The sequence below is a fragment of the Rhincodon typus genome, chromosome 5 (assembly GCF_021869965.1).
Source record: "Rhincodon typus isolate 14 chromosome 5, sRhiTyp1.1, whole genome shotgun sequence".
Lineage (NCBI taxonomy): Eukaryota > Metazoa > Chordata > Chondrichthyes > Orectolobiformes > Rhincodontidae > Rhincodon > Rhincodon typus.
In genome coordinates, this window is record NC_063336.1 from 110,296,498 (window position 1) to 110,318,948 (window position 22,451).

Consider the following 22,451-nt stretch of genomic DNA (forward strand, 5'->3'; position numbering starts at 1 on the left):
TTCATCCAGCCCTGCACCTTGTTGTCTCACATTCTCTTATGAATTAGCCAATCTTATTTCCAAAATATACTACCTTCAAAACCATGGACTCTTATTAAATGCCTTCTGAAAATGCAACTTTATTAGTTCCACTGCTTCTCCTTTATCTAAGCTGATTGTTACCTCCTCAAAGAATTCTAATAAATTTGTCAGGCATACGTGGCCTATTGTGAAGCCATGCTGACTTAGCTTAATTATGTACTTCTAAATGCTCTGCTATTACATCCTTGATAAAAGATTCAAATACTTTCCCAATAACAAAAGTTAAGCTAACTGGCCAATCTGACCAGTTTTTTTTGTTTTTTTTTGAACTTCCTGACAATTTTCCAATCCTCTAGGATTTTCCCACAATTAAATAATTCTTGGAAGATTACTGCCAGTGCATCCACCATCTTTGGAACTGTTTATTTTAATATTCTAGGATGGATATCATCACTTCCAGGAGACTTACTGAACTTTAGTTTCCCTAGCACTCTTTATCAAGTGTCAGTAGTTGTATTTATTCGCTCTCTTCCCTTTGAAACTTGATTATTTGCAATTTTGGAATGCAATTAGTGTCTTTTATTGTGAAGAAAGATGCAAAGCATTTATTCAACTCCTCTGCCATTTCCTGATTCCCCATTACTATTTCCACAACCTAATTCTCTAAGGGATCTACATTAACTTTGGCATCTCTCTTCCCATTGATATATTGAAAGAATCACTTTCTGTCTGTCTCAATAATACTTCCCAATACTTAACTGAAACAAATTTCTGTTCGCCACAGCTGCACGTTGTGACAAACTACAAACATAGAGAGGCAGTACTGAGATAGAGGTGGGTATCAGTGTACATGTGGAACTTGATATTGTGATTCCAAATGGTGTCACTGAGGGGCAACAGGGAGACAAGTGGTATAGCACGTAATCAAGACATTGTGTGGAAGAAAAACTGCATATATTTCAGAAAACAAAAGCTCGAGTCTCAAATGGTACAACTTGCAAAGTGAGCCATGTGACTGTTAGTCCAGAATGGAACTCTTAAAATTCACTGCAATCCTCATTAAGTCTGGAATTATATTCACCAATCATGTCACTTCCTTTGATTGATAACAATATATGTTCCAAGGTTCATATGAATATTACCCAGTTATGTTGTGAAATAGGCTAGGCTTAAGCTACTGAACTTTGAGGACTGCATCATACAATTCATCTCACAAGCCAACAAATGACATTCCATTTCACAAAGATACTGCTTGTTTATACAAAAGATGATGAGAAAACATACCTGGATATTGAATTGGTCTAATATTGTATTGAGTTCTTCCTTCTTCGTAGAAACTATGTGCCCTACAGAAAGTATAATAGTGAACACAAAATTTTCACTTAAAGCCAGTCCATAAATTGTTACTGGTTCTTGTGGCAGCGGTAGTGTCCCTACCCTTGCCAAAAGGTCAGCGTTCAAGTCCCATCTGCCTCGGTGTGCCATAATGTGAAGGTGCCAGTCTTTGACTGGGGTGGACAAAGTCAGAAGTCACACAACACCAGGTTATATAGTCCAACAGGCTTGTTTGAAATCACAAGCTTTCACAACACTACTCCTTCGTCACCTGACTTGGTGTTTCATAGTGTGCACAGCAGATTAAGTAACTATTAACTGATATTTTTCCCGACAAATACGAAGCTCATCATCTTCACCAACTACTACATTGATGCAAACTAATCAATAAAATGAATAGGTAACATCCTACAGCTAACTGAAACGAAGGGCTGAAGAAACTCAGCAGGCCTGGCAACATCTTATAACATAAGGAACAGACCTACTGAGTTTCTCAGCACTCTTATTTCAGATTTCTAGCACGCGTAGTATTTTGTGTTTATTTCTTTGGTTACCAATGTTTTCTCTAATCTATTTTGAATAACAGGAATATCACCTAATTTAAAAATTACAGAAGGAAAAGACATTTTCATTTCCCTCAATGTCATCCCCTTGGTTCTATTCAACACAGATAATTTCCTATTCCCAAAAACAGAAATCCTAGCTGTATGGGAATAGGAACAAATTGAAATAATCACAAAATACACTCTCCCATAGTAAATTACTTCAAAGACTGATTTTCTTTTAAACAATAAAATTAACATAAATAGAGGTTTACTGAAACAGTCAATATGTTTTACCTGATTGACTTTTCAATCTGTACTGTCTTATTCCATCTCCAGAAATACGTTGTTCCACAATAACAGCCTCTCCATATTTATCAGGTTTAAAAGCATCAGGCCCTCTGTTTCTCAATGTTATGGAAATATCTGCAGAACTACAAATTCACCATGTCAGATAGTTAGATTAAAAAAAAATCCCATTAATCACCAGTTCTTTTCAGAAACTTTCAAGATACCTTTAAGAAATCATCATTTAGGCAATTCAAATTTGCCTACATTGTTTTGAATGGAGTTCTGGACAGTGAAATCAAAATTGAAAAGAAATTAATCTACACAAACTAAGTGCAAAGCAACAAACCTCACAGAGTCAACATTTCTGAATAGGGTCTTAAAACCAAAATTTAACGTATTTTTCTAATCAGCCTGTTATTACACACCTCTGGAGCAAGCGAGACTTGAACCTGGGCTTCCCGGTCTGGGGGGGGTGGGTGTGTGGGGGGCGGGGGGGGGGGGGGGGGGGGGGGGGGGGGGGGGGGGGGGGGGGGTGGTGTGTGTGTGTTGGTGAAGACACTACCACTGTGCCACAGAGGAGCCCCCAAATTCAGCTTGTTCAGATTTGCTATGACAGGCGTTTGTATCAGGGGATTTAAACCCGGGTCCTCCAGCTCAGGGGTAAGGATACTACCACTGTAGCACAAGCACCTCCAATCGGCTCTGGTAAAGAGTCATCATCATGTTTCTCTGTGATCATGTTGCTGGATGTGCTAAACATTTTACTTTTCTATTGAAGGAAAATAACCTCTGTTTCCAGCCCTCCAGAAATCAAATCAGATGTCTATGAGTAGCAGCTGTTTGATATCTGGTTTGGCACATCATTTAAAAAAATAAAAGTTAAGGTACGGGAAGAAAACAACAAACAAACAAACCTTAAAAAAATTCAATCTCAAAGTCATACATTCATAATTTAATAAAAAAATGAACATAACTAAATAGTGCCAAGCAGCACTAATTACTAACTATTGTCATTTTGCTTTACACACACAGTTGAAGTGAGACAGGTCAGACACCTCGTCATAGTCACTGGGGTATGGGAGAGGACCAGGTCAAGCAAAGCAGTCACAGTGAATCACACCAACCTTCAATAGCATAAACTCCAAGATGGTCTTTGTGGAATTCATACGAAAATGGGGGTCAGAAGCAGGCAGCCTTCCTGCCTTTACCACTCCAGGGTGCGTGTGTGTGCGCGCATGTGCATATGTGGACATTTCAGGATGGCTACGAATGCAGTTTGATGCAATTCGTTGCTGTCCTGTCTAAGATGACAGCTGCCCTGCCTCTGGCTTCTATAATGCCTTACACCGCAGACCTTCATCACAGACTGGCACATTCACCATGCACTTGCTACATTTGATGCAGAGAAAACAGATTTAAAAACCAACAACAAAATTAATTAAACCTACTTTTGACCATCTTTCACAAATCCCTTTATAGAATATCCTCTGTTAGTGGCAGTAGCTTTTCCACCAAGGCCTACAATAAGAGCAGTCAATACAGCACTCTTCCCACCTAGAAAGAGAGAACACAATTTATTTATTTTTGTTATCAGTCCTGCCTAGTTCAAAGAGATAATCTCACAATTGCTGAGAGTACACAGCTTTCCAGAGCAGCCTGCAACAGGCATATATTAAAGCTTAGTTAGGTACCAGATCGGCAGGTTTGATTGCACTTTCTCATGGGATACAGCCATCACCAGTTAAGCCAGCATTTATTGCCCATCCTAGTTGCCCTTGAGAAGGTAGTGGTGAGCAGTCCATGTGGTATTATAGAAAGGATATTATCTTTGGTGATCAGGTATCATTGAAATTATTGCAAAACATAAAAAAAACTTAAAAATGAAGAAAACTAACAGTCAAATAAGGGAACAAAAACAAAATTCCAGAGAAACTCAACAAGTCTGGCAGCAACTGTGGAAAGAGAAACCATTCAAATCCAATTATTTCAGAAAAAGTTGTTCGGAAGTGTCATATTGGACTCAGGATGTTAACACTTTCTCTCTTCACAGATGCTGCCAAACCTGCTGACTTTAGCCACCATTTTTTTTAAATTTCAGATTTACAATATCCACAGTATTTTGCTTCATTAGAAAAATAAAGTATCGACACAGCAATTCATCTAAAAATTAACTCAGGTTTGGAGTGAAAAAACTTGACAGCCAGATCTGTAGGCTCGTGCATGTGTCAAAGAGCTTTTGGGTATGGGCAACAGGCCAGGAACTCGGTTAATGAAGCATACTGAAGCAATGTCATCTATCTTCAGGAAGGTACAAACATAAATGAAAGAGTATAACATAATGTCAAGCAAGCTTATAATTATCCCCCAGATATGAAGATGACATTACAATAGATGGAATTATGACACAGGAAGTGAACTCTCACAAACAAAGTACAAAATACAATTCTTTGTTCTCAAGAAGAGTCATATACTTAAAATGCTAACTGTTTCTCTCTTCCAATATGCTGCAACGCTCAAGTTTCTTCAGCTGTTTTTTTAAATTTCAAATCTCAATCATCCACAGTTCTTTGCTGTTAAGTGTTAATATATATCTGTGTATGGGACTACTTTTAAAACACAGTAAACAGCCCAAAGGCAGCTGCAATTATAACAGGGCCATATTTAGAAATAATTTTCCAGGAAATTCTCCAAGGTCACAGTCAGCCAGACTGTCAACAATCAGAACCCTCCTGATGAATCTGGAATGCTCATTATATTATAGTCAGTTATTGAAACAGTAGTCTCTATGAAAATCCCTGACACCATCAAGCTGCAAACTACAATTACTCCACGTGATGTGTAAATTACCTCTTAATGCCTGGAATAATGATACGGATTCGGCTATCTGCAATGCAAGCTTTTGTCTCAATTGTAATTGCTTCTCCTCTCCCAGTGGGTTTGGTCACATGCCTCCCACAGTACTGAACCCAACTACATATTTAACAACACAATTTTCAAGTAGACAACAGCTGAGGGGTCAGCATTGATCCATACCTTTTTTTATTAATCCGTTTAAGGGACGTTGGCATTGCCAGCAAGGCCAGCATTTAATGTCCATCACTAATTGCCATTGAAATGACTGGATTGCTGGTCATTTCAGACAAAGTTAAAAGTCAACAACATTGATGTGGATCTGGAGTCACATGAAGGCTAGATCATAGAAACATAGAAAATAGGAGAAGGCCTTTCAAACCAGCTTCACCATTCACATGATCACGACTGATCATTCAACTCTATACCCAGTTCCCACTTTCTCTCCATATCCTTTGATCCCTTTACCCCTAAGAACTATATCTGGCTCCTTCTTGAAAGCACTCACTCAATGTGTTAGCCTCATGTCACTTTCAGTGAGAATTCCACAGGTTCGTCACTCTCTGGGTGAAGAAGTTCACCTATCCCATATACTTAAACTGTGATCCATGGTTCAGGATTTATTGGTGATTGGGAACATCCTCCCTGTGTTTATTCTATCAAGTTCTACTACAAGTAAATAGGTTTCCAGGAGATTCTCTCTCATTCCTCTAACTCCTGTGAATATAGTCCTAACTGATTCAGTCTCTCTTCACACAGCAGTCTCACCAAGGCCCTGCACCATTGCAGAAAGACATTCTTGCTCCTGTACTTGCGAATCCTATCATGATGAAGACGAGCATCTCATTTGCCTTTTTCATTTGCCTGCTGCACTTACAAGCTCACTTTCAGCAACTGGAGTATATGGACGCATAGGTTCATTGTGCCTCCCTCTTTCAAACCTAATTGCCATTCAGATAATAATCTGCCTTCCTGTTTTTGCTACCTCATACGCAATTACGTTATAATTTATTTGCCAAGCATCTGTCCACACTCAACAGATCAGATAACAATAGATTTCCTTCTATAATGGCCATTACCCAACCAGGTGGGTAGTTACTACAATTGGCAACGGTTACCTGCTCATCTTTAGATAAGCTTTGTTTTAGTTTATATTTTTATCAAATTCAAATTTCACTATTTGTCACAGCGAGATTCAAACACACCTCTAGATGTTTAATCAGGGACTCTGGATTTCTACTCCACTGACTCCACTATGTCACCATCTCCCTATCTAATGGCAAAAATCAACATCAATATCTCTGAGTTACACAGGGAACACCTCCAGCTTGTAAAAAGCAAAAACCAATCTATATTTGTGCACTCTCCAAGCAAAGATCTCCTTCCATCAAAACAGTGAAGCAGAAGTCACGCATCAATTTAAAAATAAAATTTGTCAGAACACAAGTGAAGGGTTTTTAAAAGAAACTGCCTAGAATCTAACCACTGGCTAGCAAATCAATCCATCCCTTACCAGGAATTCCAGGCAACTTATTCAAAATTTTGACTTTTGGACCCTGCATTAAAATCAAGGGCATCAATGAAATGGTATTCCTTGGTTGTTTGTAAGTGTTGCGAAGTTGGTTTAGTATTTGTGGACTGAAAGGCAGAACGTTAGAATTTGTTCGTAAAATGATAGGAGGAAAGAATGTGTGGTCCTTTTAAATGGTGCATTTTTTCCCTAGGCTTGGAGATTAAAAAACGTCTGCAAGCAGCAGCAGCAGCAGCACAGAGAGTTCTTGAATTGAAATATTTGTATCGAGGGATATACTGTTAGCAAGCAAAGCAGCATTTTTACCAAGACAACAGGTTTTTGAATTTAACCAATTAATTTAAACCAGGCCCTAGATACCAAAAACCAATTAAATTTAAATTTGACAGTTTTGACAACCTCGGACCAATCCTATTGTAAGCAATTAATAGGTAATCAAGGGTATAAAAGAAAAAGGCATCTGAAAATAAACTCACTGCCTCTCACAGAAATCTCTAAGCTCTCAGAGTAAGCACCATCTAAATAAAGGTACTATGGCACTCTTAGCTAATATTCCTGACACAAGAATTCGACGGAAGAAGGCATCCTTGACTGGAAGGCAGTGGAGAAGGCAAAGAACATTCCAGCAGACTTATCCTGGCTGTAATTTTGAGAGACTAGGTTTTTTTAAAATTAGTTTGGTTTATATAAGTGAGTCTTATATCTACTGGAATAGCATACTATTAGAATTTTGTTTTATTCGGAAATAGTTAGTAGTTAAGGGGAAATTGTTTAGTTTACTAGCAGTTCTGCTAATTTGTTCACTGTTAGATAAATATATTGTTCCTTGTTGAGTATACAGTGAGTATCAGTAGTTAATTTCATTTAACCTCCCTTCTATAACAGATTGGGGGCTGACAGGCAGGTTATACCCCATTTCACATTTCCTTTAACAGATTACGGAGCGAGGCGAGCTTCTCTGGGTGTTTTGGTTTTAATTATCAGTGAGTTATCAACCTCATCTCTGTAACATAAGCCATTACTATATGAATAATTTCAATTTCTTCTGATTCTATATCCTCTTCTGCATTGTCAAGCGGATTTGTGTTGCAAGATATCCCCCACCGCTCAGAGTACCTCAAATAAATCTCGTTCTTAGTTTCACCTTACCAAAGCATTGCAAGGTCAGAGCCCACAAGTTGAAGGAGCAAGGGAAATACATCTCACCATTTAAAGATAACAGGGTAAAATTAAACAAAGGATCGAATATTGGACAGGTGGTGAGAATAGGAGGAAAGATTTGCTTTCAAACTTGCAACCTATCCCTGTCAAAACATAATATTTATAATACACTCATATTAGGTGATCTACGGAATTACCCATCGTGAACCAAGACTTTAAGTTTCAGGTGAAGCAGGGTTAGCCAACAGGCAAAATTAGGGTTACACAGTTATAATACATTATGATTTGAAAAGCAGAGATAATTATAACTATTAAGAGCACTTACTTCCGTTGTTTCCAACCACAAAATTTACATTGGGTCCAAACTTAAAAGGTCCAAGGCAAGCGTGGCACATGAAGTTTTTCAAAGAAATACTTTCAATTATTCCTACATCACCTTCATTCTGAAACAAGTAAATATAGATTAAGTCTGTATAAATAGGTAGCAAGAATAAAATATTGCTAATACTTCATATTTTCATGTTTCCCTGATAAAGTATGAACTGCAATTCAAAATACGTTAGTACAGCAATAACAGATCCTGTTATTCCCCTTCTCCTGACAGAAAAAAAACAGTTGCCAACTCATTTGGACAACCTAAGTTCAAACACAGCAGTATAACAACAGATAACACTCAATTACTGATCAAACCTACGTGGAATTTGAAATTACCACCACTGCATTTTTTCCTATCGGACATATTACTGGCAAAACCCAAATGAATTTGCAGATGTGACAGTGACACAATCTCTGTAAATTTTGCCCTTAGTTAAAAAGTGCCGATTATTTGCTTGAATATAGGGAGTTTTTCAAAAAACTAAGCAAAATATCCACAAAGGGGAAACGACAATTATCTGTGCAAGGAAATGATGATGGAAGAAATAAAAGCTCAAAAACTCAAATCAAGACCGAGGAAAGGAAAACCTCATGAATGAAGGAATTAGGCAAGATAATGAATTGGACTGAAAGTTGTAATAGCACATAATAGGCAATTCAGGTACAAGACTGTTTAAAGCAACCGCATTCAAGAAAAGACACAAAACAGTCAGTATTAGTAACACCGAAGTATCACACATTTACTCACATTGTTTCAGAATCAACATGTTCAGGATAATTACCAAACTGCAGCTTTCACAAGCTGTGGAATTGTACTTATCCAACATTATACTTTTGTTTTATCTTTGGATGTTGAGGAAGTTCGACCTGAAGCAACCCAATATATCTGGTTATTTTACTCTTAAGCACCTCAATTGGATTGCCTCCCTCTTTTCTTCAGGAGGGACTAACAATCAAAATTGTATACCGACTTGGACTATTATTCATAATCAGATACCAAGAGCTGCACAAAAATAATTCAGCAGAACAATTATCTTTCTTAAGAAGGAAGGGAATTGTCACACTTACACAACCTAGTCTCTACTAATTATGTATAGTTTACCAAGTGAGAATTTGGAGGTAGGCTGTCTCCACTTTGCCCATTAGTTGTCACAGTTTTCCCTTTGGTCGTTTTGTCTTCTTCTGCTTCATAGTCCTTTGTGTCTTCAGTTTTGATTCTCTTTATGGGCAGTGATCCCTCAGAAAGATCTTCTTTTCGTTTTGACATACTAAATATTGACACTAGAAAAATGAACAGAAATTATTAATGACATAAACATAAAAATCACAACTGTAGAAGAAACTGAACAGTCTCAAAAAATTTCTAAAGGACCTGAAGATGTTAAAATACCACTTTCCAGTTCGATGAATGATGTTTGGTTAATTCTAACTGCATCACTCCAGCAACAAAACGTACTAATTTCTGAAGTTTCAGCCCTTTTTGTCCTAAGAACATTCTTGAGCTTCCAGCAAATTCACAAACTTACATGCAATGTCAGTTCTTGCCTTGGCCATGCCCGTAACAAATATTTCAAAACAGCTCTTAAGGTGTCTGTTCTCAGCTATATTGATTTGCATTATAAATTGCCCTGTGCAAGCTTTAACTTTTTCTTATATTGGAAGAACACTTTCAGTGTTGTCTCCTTTTACTTATCATGTAGAGTTCCAATGTTAGAAACAACAAAATAAAATTACTGCCTGCAACATTTGTACAGATGTTGATTTCATACTAGGGTGCAAGATTCTGCTATGGTTTATCTAAATGCAAAAAGCAGTTATGCAGCTGCATGCAAGATTTAGAAATAATTAAAATTTGTATAAAACAACAAATGAGAAGTTAAAAAAGATGGAAAGTAGAAAATCACAATTATACTTAAAATGGTTTATTGATATGCAAGTCCAAATGACACCTTAAAACACAAATCTCATGCACAATTATATAAACTTCATACCTATTTATAGTCACAGCAACACACTTAGGCCTGGTTGGTTCACGAAAGATCATTCATTGGGTAGTCTTCAAGCAATCAGTTTATAGGTTTTTGAAAGGAGATTAGAGACTAATGAGGGCTAAAGAAAAAGCAAGATGGCAAGCAGGTGGAAGATGTTGCAACAATAATTGAAGTGAAAGAACAGTTAACCTGCATACTCAACTTTGGACTTCCACAGAGAACTACATTGCTGAAGCTAACACTCTCCCCTCAACTATCGACAAAATAGTTTAGATTGACATTCATCTTCAGTATAGATTTTGGCATGTTGTGATATAAATTTTAATCTCCACGAAATATGTTCTTGGCTTCAATGTTATAAGGACCTTTTTTAAGCGAATGTTACATCTCACGATCACAAGTTCACATTTGCTGCACAATGTCATGAAAATGGGACAACGTTGTGTTATTCAGTATTGCAGTATTTGAACTGCAAACGTGCACAATATTCATTGCTTTGTGTCAAAGTTGTTGAACACGCTAGTATGCCCATTTTTCCAAAGATACATGTTTGAAACCCTACAGTTACGTTTCCACCTAACTAGTCTTTAAATAGGTTTTGCCTATGTCATAAATGACATCCCATGTGCCATGATGAACGTAAGCCACCACTTCTTAATCAGTCTGCAGATTTACTCTAAATGGCCACAACATTCTCCTTTAACATGTCACCACTCCAGTGGGACTGCCCTTGCTTGGTTCCATCTTTCCTATCCAGTTTTGCCAAAAGAATCAACTGCAACGATTTATCTTTTCAGCCCCAGATCAATACCATGGGCATTTCCCTCCCACTCCCCCATCAAAAGTGTTCTCATGACTCAATCTTATCTATCAGTACTATGTCATCTCTTTGCATCACCTGAAAACAAAATTATCAAGTTTTTCATACACAATAATGACACCAGCTCTACCTCACTAACACCTCTCTCAAATCCTTCACTATCTCAAATCAGAATTGTGCACCATACTCAAATTATGTTCTAACCAAAGTTCAATACAGGTTTAGTATCACTTCCCTGCTTTCCAATTCTATTTCTCCAGAAACAAATCTCAGTACTTGGTTTTGCTTTTCATGATCTTGCTACATATGTTTGATTGCAGGAATCTGTTTGGCATCACGGATGAATTGAAAATAGCAGGAGTAGGCCATTTCGTCCTTCAAGTCTGCTCCAATATTCAACACGGTCATGAATGATCATCCAACTTAGTACCCTGTTCCTGCTTTCTCCCCATATGTTTTGATGCCTTTAGCTCTACAAAATATATCTCCTTTTGAAAATTTAATGTTTTGGCCTCAACTGCTTCCTGTAGCAGAGAATTCCACGGGCTCACCACTCTCTGGGTGAAGAAATTTCACCTCAAATCAGTGTGAAATGGCCTATCCTATATCCTTAAACTGTGACCCCTGACTCCAGACTCCCTGGTTATCAGGAAAATCCTTCCTGCATTTACCCTGTCTAGTCCTGTCACAAGTATATAGGTTTCTATGAGATCTCACCTACTCATTCAATTTCTGCACTCCCATGTATCTGTGCAACAGCCCATATTTTTAAACATGCTGCCCCGTGCCTGCAAAAAGACCTGAAGCCAGTCTGGCTTAGAATAATCAGAAAGAAGTCTTTGACAAAACTGAGTCAGGCAATCCTTTTTCCTGAAATAGGTACCCTCAAAATAAAATTATTTTGACTCCTGCATCCAACTAAATATTGGAAAGACCAAAGTCAAAGTTTTTGGTCTCTGCTACAAACTGCATTGTCTAGATTTGGCAAAGACTGTTTCTGAACCACCTTGTTTGTAGTATTTGAACTGCAAACGTGCACAATATTCATTGCTTTGTATCAAAGTTGTTGAACACGCTAGTATGCCCATTTATCCAAAGATACATGTTTGAAACCCTACAAATGTGCTTCAAGGGCAACTCTGTTCTTTGACTAAGATACTGCCATAGTTCATCAGCTGCTGAACCTCTCAACCACACCTTTGTTAAGCAGACACGCAACTAATCCAAAGCATTACTGATGGTCTTCATTCTAAATTAACCTGAGCTCATTGAAAGTTGTGCTGCCTGTATCTTAATTGATAAAAGTCCGACTCACTCATCAGTCCTATGTCCCCTATCTCTCACTGTCTCCTGCATTATTACTCCTCTAAGTAGCTGTGATCTTCCAATTCAGCCCTCTTGGGCATTCCTGACTTTAACTGTTTTACAAATGACAGCAGTGCCTTCAGCTGTCCACATCGGGAGCCTACAGCCCGATGGCCTAAACATGGATATTACCAGTTTCAAAATCTCCCCAGCTCCGGCCTCATCCTATGACCAACCCTCCCTCTCATCCCTGCCTCCTTGACCTGACAGAACCTGTCCATCTTCTCTCCCACCTATCAGCCACTCCCACCTCACTGAGCAATTCCCACCACTGTCTACCTGCACTCACCTATTACCAACCCACCTACCTCCCCAGCCCCACATCTCCTCTCTCTATTTACTTCTGAGCTCTCCCCCACCTCCCCATTTCTGAAGAAGGGTCCTGACCCGAAATGTCAGCTTTCCTGTTCCTCTGATGCTGCCTGGCCTGCTGTGCTCCTTCAGCTCCACCCTCTGTTATATCTGAGAATTAAGTATGAGTTTTTAAAAAAAACATTCACAGGATGTGAACTTTACTGCAAGGCCAAGACTGAGTGCCATCATTTCCTATCACTCCACTGCTGGAAGTCATACTTTGAGTTAGGCCTAGGTCCTATGCTCTGGAGTCCCCTCCCGAAATCTCTCTGTTTCCCTACCTTTCTTTCCATATTTAATACGCTTCTTAAAACTGCCCAAGTTGACCAAGTATTTAACAGAGTCCTAATATTTTGTTATGTGACTCAGAGTCAAATTGTTTGATACTGTTCCTGTAAAGAGCATGGAGATTTACTACTACGTCAATGTTGTATAAAAGCAAGTTCCTTTTTTCATTTGCTGGAGTATAAGTGCAGAGAAATCTCTCAGACTTTCCTCAAAATACATCTCACATCTTCTTGCTAAACCTCTTTGGCTTGAATTAATTTTAGATTAATAAGTGCAACATAAACACAAGCTGTTGTTATTAAAGTCTTAGCGAAAATTTGTAGCTCGGGTTGTGGATGCAGTTGTTCGATAGCTTGCTGAGCTGGTTGTTCTGTGCAGGCGTTTCTTTACCCTTCTAGGCAACATCATCAGTGCGACCTCTAAACGAAGTGCTGGTGTTCTGCTTCCTTCTGGATTTACACGATCCTCTGGTGTGATGGTCCTGTCGCTTCAGGTTCTGTTGTTTTAGCAGCGGTCTGTAGATGGTGTCTATTTCTGCGTTTGTTAATGGAGTCCCATGTTGAGAACCAGGCTTCCAGAAATTCCCTTGCATGTCTGGTGTTTGCTTGTCCCAGTATGGTCAGTTTTCCCAGTCAAACTGATGGCTCTCATTGTCTGTGTATATTCAGACAAGTGAATATTGGTCGTGTCTTTTTATTGCCAGTTGGCGTTCACGTATCCTCCCTGTTTTTCCAGCCAGTTTCCTCCCTGTTTTTCCAGCCAGTTTCCTCCTTGTTTTTCCAATGTAATGTTTATTAGACTCGCTGCTTAGTATTCTGTATATCACGTTGGCCTTGTTTACTGTTGATATTGGGGTCTTTACTCTTTGATAACATTTGGCATAGTGTTGCCGTAGGTTTGTGTGCAATCATGATCTTACGCGGTCTTAGGAGTCTGGTAGTCCTTTCTGATATATTTTTGATGTAGGGTAGTGTTGCTAGTGTCTTCTGTTGTACCGTGTCCTCTGATGGTCGTCTGTTTTGTAAGCATCTGCAGACAAAACTTCTTGGGTATCCGTTGTCAGTGAAAACTTTGTGTAGGTGTTCCTCTTCCATTCTCCGGAGTTCTGGGGCGTTGCAGTATGATGCAGGACTTAAATAGTGTCTTGATGCAGCTCTGTTTGTAGGGTGGTTGCTATTGAAGTTAAGGATTTGGTCCGTGTGTGGCCTTCCTGTATACTTGGGTCCGGAATTTGCCGTTAGTCAGTCTGTCTACCGTTACGTCCAAGAACGGTAGCTGTTTGTTGTTTTCTTCCTCTCTAGTGAAACTTATGTTTGCAAAGATATTGTTCTATCCAGGTACATCTTGCAACATACTGCTCTGAGACAGATCCAATCAAAAATTTGCCTTTCATGTTATCCATGCCCAGCTGATTTATCCAGCCAATATGTAGAGAAGAATCACTCAAGACAATTGTCGTGCCCTTCTTATATGCCTTCACTATTTCCTGATTAAGACCTTGTCCTAAAGTGAGGCAAATCTTTGGTAGCCTGAAGGGGACTCCCACTGTGACTTCTTTCCCTCGATCTTCCTCAGTTCGACACAAACTGGATCATGATCTATTGTACCCATATCACTACTCACCACCGCACTGAGACTCTTATTAATAAAGCTACCCCACCTTCCTTTCCTTTTTGCCCAGAATGTCAGCTACTCTTGAATGTTGAGGTCCCAGTTTTGATCACCCTGCAATCATAATATCAAATCATATTCATTTATTTTTTTCTGTACTATCAACTAATTTATCTTGCTAAAAATGCAGCATGCACTCAGAGAAAAAGCCTTAAGCTTTGACCTTTCAGTCTCATTACTTTGGTTCTAATTTCTGCTACACTCTTCTGTATTCTATATTCTAAATCTTTTACCCCTTACTGTCAACATCAATTATCGTTCACCTCTATACTACCCTGCTTACCTGCTCTCTTTCTTTCTAATTTTCAAACATCCCTACAATCAAACACCCTCCAATTGTGTAGTAAACTAATTAGTTTAGTAAAAGGCATATATGAAGCATGAATTGAAGAAGTTTCATATTTTACAGCAGGATTTCATGGTCCAGCAGGGAGACAACAAATATGCGGAATAACAAGAAGGAAGTGTGGATCACTATCAAACTTAAGTTTGAATTCCAGTTTGTTCACTTGGAATCACTGAAATTTTAGCAACAGGCCTGCTGGAAAATTATTTCTGATTTACACTCATTTTGACATGCAAAAACAAGGCAGTTGCTCCATTGCTACATCCAGTTTAAAAAATCAATATGCACAGCTTTACTTTGATAACAATTTCAGGAACTTCCAACAAAAAGACAAGATAATATTGGCACAGCATGAAATATTAGCCCAGGTTTTACTGGATGTGTCACAAGATGTGTCCGATTCCCCTGGGTGCCTAGATGCACTGCTGACAAAGAAATTGCCTGGGGAACTTAAACTTCTGATGGGAAACTACCCGAAGTCCAAACTGTCCGGAAAATCTCCAACTCCAACGTATGAGTCATCATTAAGGAGGGTTCCAACTCACTTACCTAGACAGTTACCCAGAAACTGTTACACAGATTAAAAAAATCATGCCTAGCTCCTAGGTAAATACAACAGATTCCACTAACTCCCTCCATATTCACCCATCAACAACCTCCACCCTGAAGATTCCACCCTGCCCTCACCCAGTCGCAGCCCCTCTCGCCATTCTGCCCCTTCAACACCTACATAAATGACAAATACAGCTTACAGCTTTACATTTATATAAAGCTTTTTGTGAACTCTGGACAACTCAGAGCATTTTAACAGCTAACCTCTAACATAGCAGACTCCCACAACAGCATTGTGTGAATGATTAGAAAACCTGCCATTATGTTGATTGAATGGGAAAATAATAGTCAGGGCAGTAGGTCAAAGAGTTTTGCATTGGCATATCTTGGAAAAGATACAAACTACCTGGGAAATTTCCACGTAGTTTCAGTTATCAATAATTTCATTGGAGAAAATAGAGTGATGCCATTTCAGTGCCACAATTATGCTGTAACATTTCTGGAAATTACAGGCAATTATATCTATATAATAAAAATAAACGCCACATCAAACAATTGCTTGAAGTCAAAACATTAAAATTAGCATGAGAGATAGTAGGAACTGCAGATGCTGGAGAATCCGAGACAACAAGGTGCAGGGCTGGATGAACACAGCAGGCCAAGCAGCATCATAGGAGCAGAGAGGCTGACGTTTCGGGCCTAGACCCTTCATCAGAAAAGGGGGAGGGGAAGGGGGTTTTGAAATAAATAGGGAGAGAGTGGGAGGCGGATAGAAGAGGGATAGAGGAGAGGATAGGTGGAGAGGAAACAAACAGGTCGAAGAGGCGGGGATGGAGCCAGTAAAGGTGAGTGTAGGTAGGGAGTTAGGAAGGGGATAGGTCAGTCCAGGGAGGACGGACAGGTCAAGGGGGCGGGATGAGGTTGGTCGGTAGGAGATGGAGGTGCGGCTTGAGGTGGGAGGAGGGGATAGGTGGGAGGAAGAACAGGTTAGGGAGGCAGGGACGAGCTGGACTGGTTTTGGGATGCGGTAGGGGGAGGGGAGATTTTGAAACTTGTGAAATCCACATTGATACCATTGGGCTGCAGGGTTCCCAAGCGGAATATGAGTTGCTGTTCCTGCAACCTTCGGGTGGCATCGTTGTGGCACTGCAGGAGGCCCAGGATGGACATGTCGTCTGAGGAATGGGAGGGGGAGTTGAAATGGTTCGCGACTGGGAGGTGCAGTTGTTTGTTGCGAACCGAGCGTAGGTGTTCTGCAAAGCGGTCCCCGAGTCTCCGCTTGGTTTCCCCGATGTAGAGGAAGCCACACCGGGTACAGCGGATGCAGTATACCACATTGGCAGATGTGCAGGTGAACATCTGCTTGATGTGGAAAGTCTTCTTGGGGCCTGGGATGGGGGTGAGGGAGGAGGTATGGGGGCAGGTGTAGCACTTCCTGCGGTTGCAGGGAAAAGTGCCGGGTGTGGTGGAGCTGGAGGGGAGTGTGGAGCGGACAAGGGAGTCGCGGAGAGAGTTGTCCCTCCGGAAAGCAGATAAAGGTGGGGAGGGAAAGATGTCTTTGGTGGTGGGGTCGGATTGCAGATGGCGGAAGTGTCGGAGGATGATGTGTTGGATCCGGAGGTTGGTGGGGTGGTACGTGAGGACGAGGGGGATTCTTTTTTGGTTTTTATTGCGTGGACGGGGTGTGAGGGATGAGGTCGGTAGGAGGAGGAAGAACAGGTTAGGGAGGCAGGGACGAGCTGGACTGGTTTTGGGATGCGGTGGGGGGAGGGGAGATTTTGAAACTTGTGAAATCCACATTGATACCATTGGGCTGCAGGGTTCCCAAGCGGCACCTATCCCCTCCTCCCACCTCAAGCCGCCTTGACCTGTCCGTCCTCCCTGGACTGACCTATCCCCTTCCTAACTCCCTACCTACACTCACCTTTCCTGGCCCCATCCCCGCCTCTTCGACCTGTTTGTTTCCTCTCCACCTATCCTCTCCTCTATCCCTCTTCTATCCGCCTCCCACTCTCTCCCTATTTATTTCAAAACCCCCTTCCCCTCCCCCTTTTCTGATGAAGGGTCTAGGCCCAAAACGTCAGCCTCTCTGCTCCTATGATGCTGCTTGGCCTGCTGTGTTCATTAAAATTAGCATCATGTTTTCTTGAAACTATACCTCCCCAAAGGATTTTCAGCAAGTAGACACTACAGTTCAATAATTTTAACTTGCAACATTTTCGAAATACCACTTGGTCCATTATTTCCCAAGGCACATCACTAACCTTCAAATCAACTACATGCACTGTATTCATGAAATTCTGAGATTAGGTATTTCTAAGGCTTCTCAACCTGCCATTTACACATAATCAGACATTTTTGCAGAAGTGGCTAGAGTAACTATACTCAATCTCTACCTAACTTTCTCATCTCATCTCTCCTCTCCTCTCACTGGCATTCTGTGTTCTTGTTCTTGCCATGAAAGAGATTTCACAATATTTGCCAAACTTGCACCCAATGTACTCCAATCAAATATCTGATCTCCAGTTAATTTTATGGGACTTTGTTTAGAACATTTAAAATATAATCCCCTCCAAGTTAAACAATAATCAAAAGTGTTTATCGAATACTCATATACACAAAACAGGGTTAAGGATACTTAAACTCATAGGATCAACATTATATAGCATAGGTCAGTCTGGATAATGTACCAAACTAGAGCTTTAAGGACAGAAGTAATTTATCCACATGTTCACTAATGTATAAACAATCAGCAACCGAGATATGTGACAAGTGCTTGTTTGGAAACCATGCTAACACTTGCAACAAACACAAAGAGTGACATTATTTACGACGTTGATTAATTCAACATAATATAAAAAGAAACAACCAAAACCCAAAATAACATGCCTATCTTTGCCTTTTACACATACTGAGTGAGCTGAATGTGTGATTGATTCTTAGGCAACTGAACACTGGAGCTGGGAACAAGTTACAGGGAGAAAGAAATGTTCAGTTCTTCTTCAATACAGGAAAGGTATCTCTGTTCTCTGCAGCCAAAACTTAAATCTGAAGAAAACCAGTTCATCTAGCCTGCAACTTTTGTTGTAAATTGTGACTTTTAACTGCTAAGTCAGAGACTCTTCATAAGTGAACTGGCCACCTTGTGTCTTTTTCCACCAACTTTTGGAAGTATCCAAAGGAAGACAATTGAAGCAACGTGCTGGCCAGCAGAAGCAACATAAGGACGATCTCAATGCAGAACCTGGGAACAAAGGCTAATGAACTGTCTTTCCAGATTTTCCCCCTCTATTCAATAACCAATTTTCCCCGACTGGTCGTCTGTGTGTGCATATAAGGGGGAGTTTATACAGAGTTTATAATTAAAACTATAATCATCAGGGTTATATCCTGACAGTTTATAACTTTACCTCGAGTTCATCTGATACTTGTAATAAATAGTAATTCTCGCTCAGTACAGAAACCTGGTCTGTACTACCTATTAATCTATGTATGGAAGCCAGGTAAATTGGAACTTTTGCTTACTTTATAACATCTTTAACTTGGGTGATTACTCCCTGAATGATTTCCAGTGCACTACCCCAGTTAGTGGTGACAGTTGATGTAATTGACAGATGATGGCCTTGATGCAAAGGGAAAACATAGGGTAGCTAGAGAGAAATTATTTCCACTGATTGGCAGATCTAAGGTTAGAAACATTAGTTTAGAAAAAAAGAGTTAGACTTTTCAGGAGTTAAATTAGGAAAAGGTTCAAAACACAAAACGGTAGAAGTTTATAATTCTCTTCCACAAATAGCAATTGATGCTCAACGAATTGTTCATTTTAAATCTGGGCTCAATTAGATTTCTGTTGCCCAAATGTTTTATGGGACATGGGCAAAGACAGGTTTGTTCAGACATAATGTCAACGATGATTAAATACGTTTGAGAGATTAACTAGCCAACTCCTGTTTCTATGTTTGTAACTGAGCCTCGGTCCCCATATAAATTGATCAACTCTCATTCCCATTTTGAACTGTACAGTGAATCCTACATACATGGAGCTTAAATGGGAACAAAGTTAAGTGTAGTTGAAACACAACCTCCTTGCGCGCGCACACACACTACACAAGCTCACTAGTTACAAGAATGAGAAACATGACAGCTCAAAGCACTAGTGCAGCAACATTGCTGATAAATAGCTAAAATCAACACAAACAGGAGGTGGAGGTGCCAGTGCTGGACTCAAGAAGGGTCACCGGACCCAAAACATTAACTCTGTTTTCTCCTCCACAGATGCTGCCAGACCTGCTGAGCTTTTCCAGCAACTTTGTTTTTGTTCCTGATTTACAGCATCCGCAGTTCTTTTGGTTTTTATACTTCAATAGTTTTATTTAAAGTCACAAGCTTTTGGAGCACTGTTCCTTTATCAGGTGGAGTCGCAATAGAAATAGGGTCACAGATTAATTACTGAAGTATTAAAACCTTGGTTTGTTTATTGGGAAACAAAGATGGGTTCAAAGTCACACTCTACAATTAAAATGCTTGAATCAGAAAAATCATCCTGGCGTAAAGAGTTTGGGTGTATTTGCTGTTAGTGAACTTTTGGGTAGGTGTCTTATTGCAGATCAGACTAAGGCGTAAATTAACCTTCACTGTTGGAATACTGCATCATCCTAATGCAGCTGTTGCAAAAAGGTAAAGAGGAGCTAATGGTGACAGAAAGAAAGATTTACAAGGGTGATAGCTGAATAGAGATTGCACTGATCACTCAAAAAAATGTTCATCTGACAGAGATCTGTAAAATTATAAAAAGGATTAAATCAGTTAAATGCGGAAAAACAAACATTTATAGTTGGAGGAGAGTCCAAGACCAGAGGCCATATATATGACCAGACACACAGGTAATCAGGAGGAGGCGTTTTTAAACCTGGAGTGATGATGCTATCACCCCTTAGTTAAGGCGAATATAGAGAAGCACATGAGGGAAGAAGAGAATAGAGGGTCAATATTGATGGGGTTAGATAAGGAACGATGAAAGTTTCAGTGGAGCCTAAACACTGACATGGAACGGCTGTGACAAATGGGACGATCCTGTGCTGGAAAACCATACAAATCTCCTTCCAAGACCCTCTCCCTTCTTCTGTTATCCCCTCCCCCGCCATCCTCCCGGGTGATTGCCTGGGGCCCGTCAGCCGCATTTGAAACAACCTCGGGGCATCGACCTGGACAAACCCTCCGTAGGTGTCGCACAAAAGAGCTGCCCACCGACCGGAATACGAACTCCGTCAGGACAACAAAAGGCAGGACTCACCGCTCCGCCCGCGATCGCCCTCAACCCAAATCCGCTGAAACTCAGTTCAAACTTCGACCGCTGTGCGCACGCACCTTGACCAAACGGCCGCAACTCGCCGCGCTTCACTTCCGGCTAGCGCATGTGCACTGAGGCTGGCCACTCCAGGAACGCCAAAAAGACAAATTCCAAACTGCGCGTGCCTGTCTTTCCACGGAGCCGTGTACACGCATGCTCAATCCGTTCTGCGGGCACAACGTCCACAGGAGAACGTGCTGCGGCATTGCACATGCTCGGGAGCCGTCACGGCTTCCTGCCCACGGCCGCGCGCATGCGTCTGGTTGCCGGGCATTTCCGCCGCGCCGTTTTTAACGGTTGGATGTGTTTGCGCCTGGTTCCAGGTTTGTGGCTCTCGTTCAAACGCTGTGGTATAACTCACTGCTACCCATAACGATTGTAGTATCCTGTCATTCACTACCTATGCCATCTGCTGATGATGTATCTCCCCGGTAGCGCTGCTGATTCACATCGAAAATGTAAATCAGTTGGGAGTCAAATGCGTGAAATTTGAATCGACAGAAGCGGCGTAAAAGATGGACGGAGGTAGGGGCAGAGAGAGAGAAAATCTGTACTCGGAGTGAGCTGTTCATACAGAAAGGGGGACAGAACGGAACCCAGGGACGGGGGCAGGGGAACTATTCAGAGAAAGAGGGAACTATACCCAGAGAGGAAGCTAACCATCGCACTATGGTACAGGTACCCATTCAACAGAGGGAGAAAAGAAACGTGGTTATAATCGGGATTGTATAGCCTGGGGAATAAACACTGTTCTCTGTGGCCAGGATCAAGAGTCTTGAATGCTATGTTACCTGTCTAGTGCCCGCATTCAAGATATCTCATCTGGGCTGTAGAGGGAACCTGAAGTGGGAGGGGAACGATCCAGTTGTCGTGGTCCACATAGGTACCAGGAATATAGGTAGAATGAAGAAAGGTTCTGTTGAACGGGTAGGGGCTAAATCAAAAAGCAGAATCAAAATAGTAATAGTCTCCGATTACTACCTGAGCCAAGAGCTAACTGGCAAAGAGTTGGCAAGGTTTGAGATTGGTATGGGAGGAATGGTTTCGAATTCATGAGACATTAACATCAGTCCTGGGGAAGAAGAGAGCTGTCTAGGTGGGATGGGCTCCACCTGAATCATCCTGGGACTAAAGTCCTGACAAATTGCATAACTAGGATTATAGTTAAGACTTCAAACTAAATAATGGTGGGATGGTTTCAGTTGCATGGAAAATTACAACATCAAAAGTAAAGGAGAAGGTAGGATTGCTGGTTGGTGATGGGATTGATTGTTACCAGAAAATAAAAGGAAGGGACCGAATGTGTGAATGTCATATTGCACCAAGGAAGCATAAAATATACAGAAATTCAATAATAGAATGAACTTAAAGGCTTTGCATCTTAATGCATGAAGCATTTGGAATGAGGTAGATGGACTGATGTCGTAAATCGAGGTCACTAAACTTTGAACCAGTTAAAGGAGGGGATGGCTCAGGAGAAGTTATTTCCAGAACAAGAGGGCAGAGAGTATGGAAAGGTTCAGGAATCTAAGTTCAGACACAGCTGAGAAGGAGGGGTAGTCTGCAGGTGTTGTACTTGTAGTATACCAAACAAGGTAAATGAGCTTG

General features: G+C 40.6%; 2 protein-coding genes across 10 annotated transcripts in view; one reads left to right on the forward strand and one right to left on the reverse strand.

The window, feature by feature from the left end:
• LOC109918860 (structural maintenance of chromosomes protein 6) overlaps positions 1 to 22,451 on the reverse strand; it is a 72,044-nt gene that overhangs the window by 46,970 nt on the left and 2,623 nt on the right. For 2 of the 6 annotated variants that reach the window (XM_048596709.1, XM_048596710.1), the window contains exons 2-6: positions 9,209 to 9,387; positions 8,057 to 8,174; positions 3,638 to 3,743; positions 2,196 to 2,332; positions 1,306 to 1,367 (exon numbers count right to left, since the gene is read on the reverse strand). In XM_048596709.1, the coding sequence (XP_048452666.1) occupies positions 1,306 to 1,367; positions 2,196 to 2,332; positions 3,638 to 3,743; positions 8,057 to 8,174; positions 9,209 to 9,373 (588 nt within the window). In that variant the 5' untranslated portion in view covers positions 9,374 to 9,387. Of the gene's footprint in view, positions 1 to 1,305; positions 1,368 to 2,195; positions 2,333 to 3,637; positions 3,744 to 8,056; positions 8,175 to 9,208; positions 9,388 to 10,097; positions 10,268 to 20,786; positions 20,942 to 22,451 lie in introns of those variants that run through there. The other 4 variants (XM_048596711.1, XM_048596708.1, XM_048596707.1 and 1 more) reach the window with 4 other exon arrangements.
• The window catches only part of LOC109918871 (flap endonuclease GEN homolog 1), a 96,776-nt gene continuing 95,435 nt past the window's right edge, over positions 21,111 to 22,451 (forward strand). For 2 of the 4 annotated variants that reach the window (XM_020518826.2, XM_048596714.1), the window contains exon 1: positions 21,111 to 21,166. The gene's annotated coding sequence lies outside the window, so the exon portion shown is untranslated. Of the gene's footprint in view, positions 21,369 to 22,451 lie in introns of all 4 variants that reach the window. The other 2 variants (XM_048596713.1, XM_048596715.1) reach the window with 1 other exon arrangement.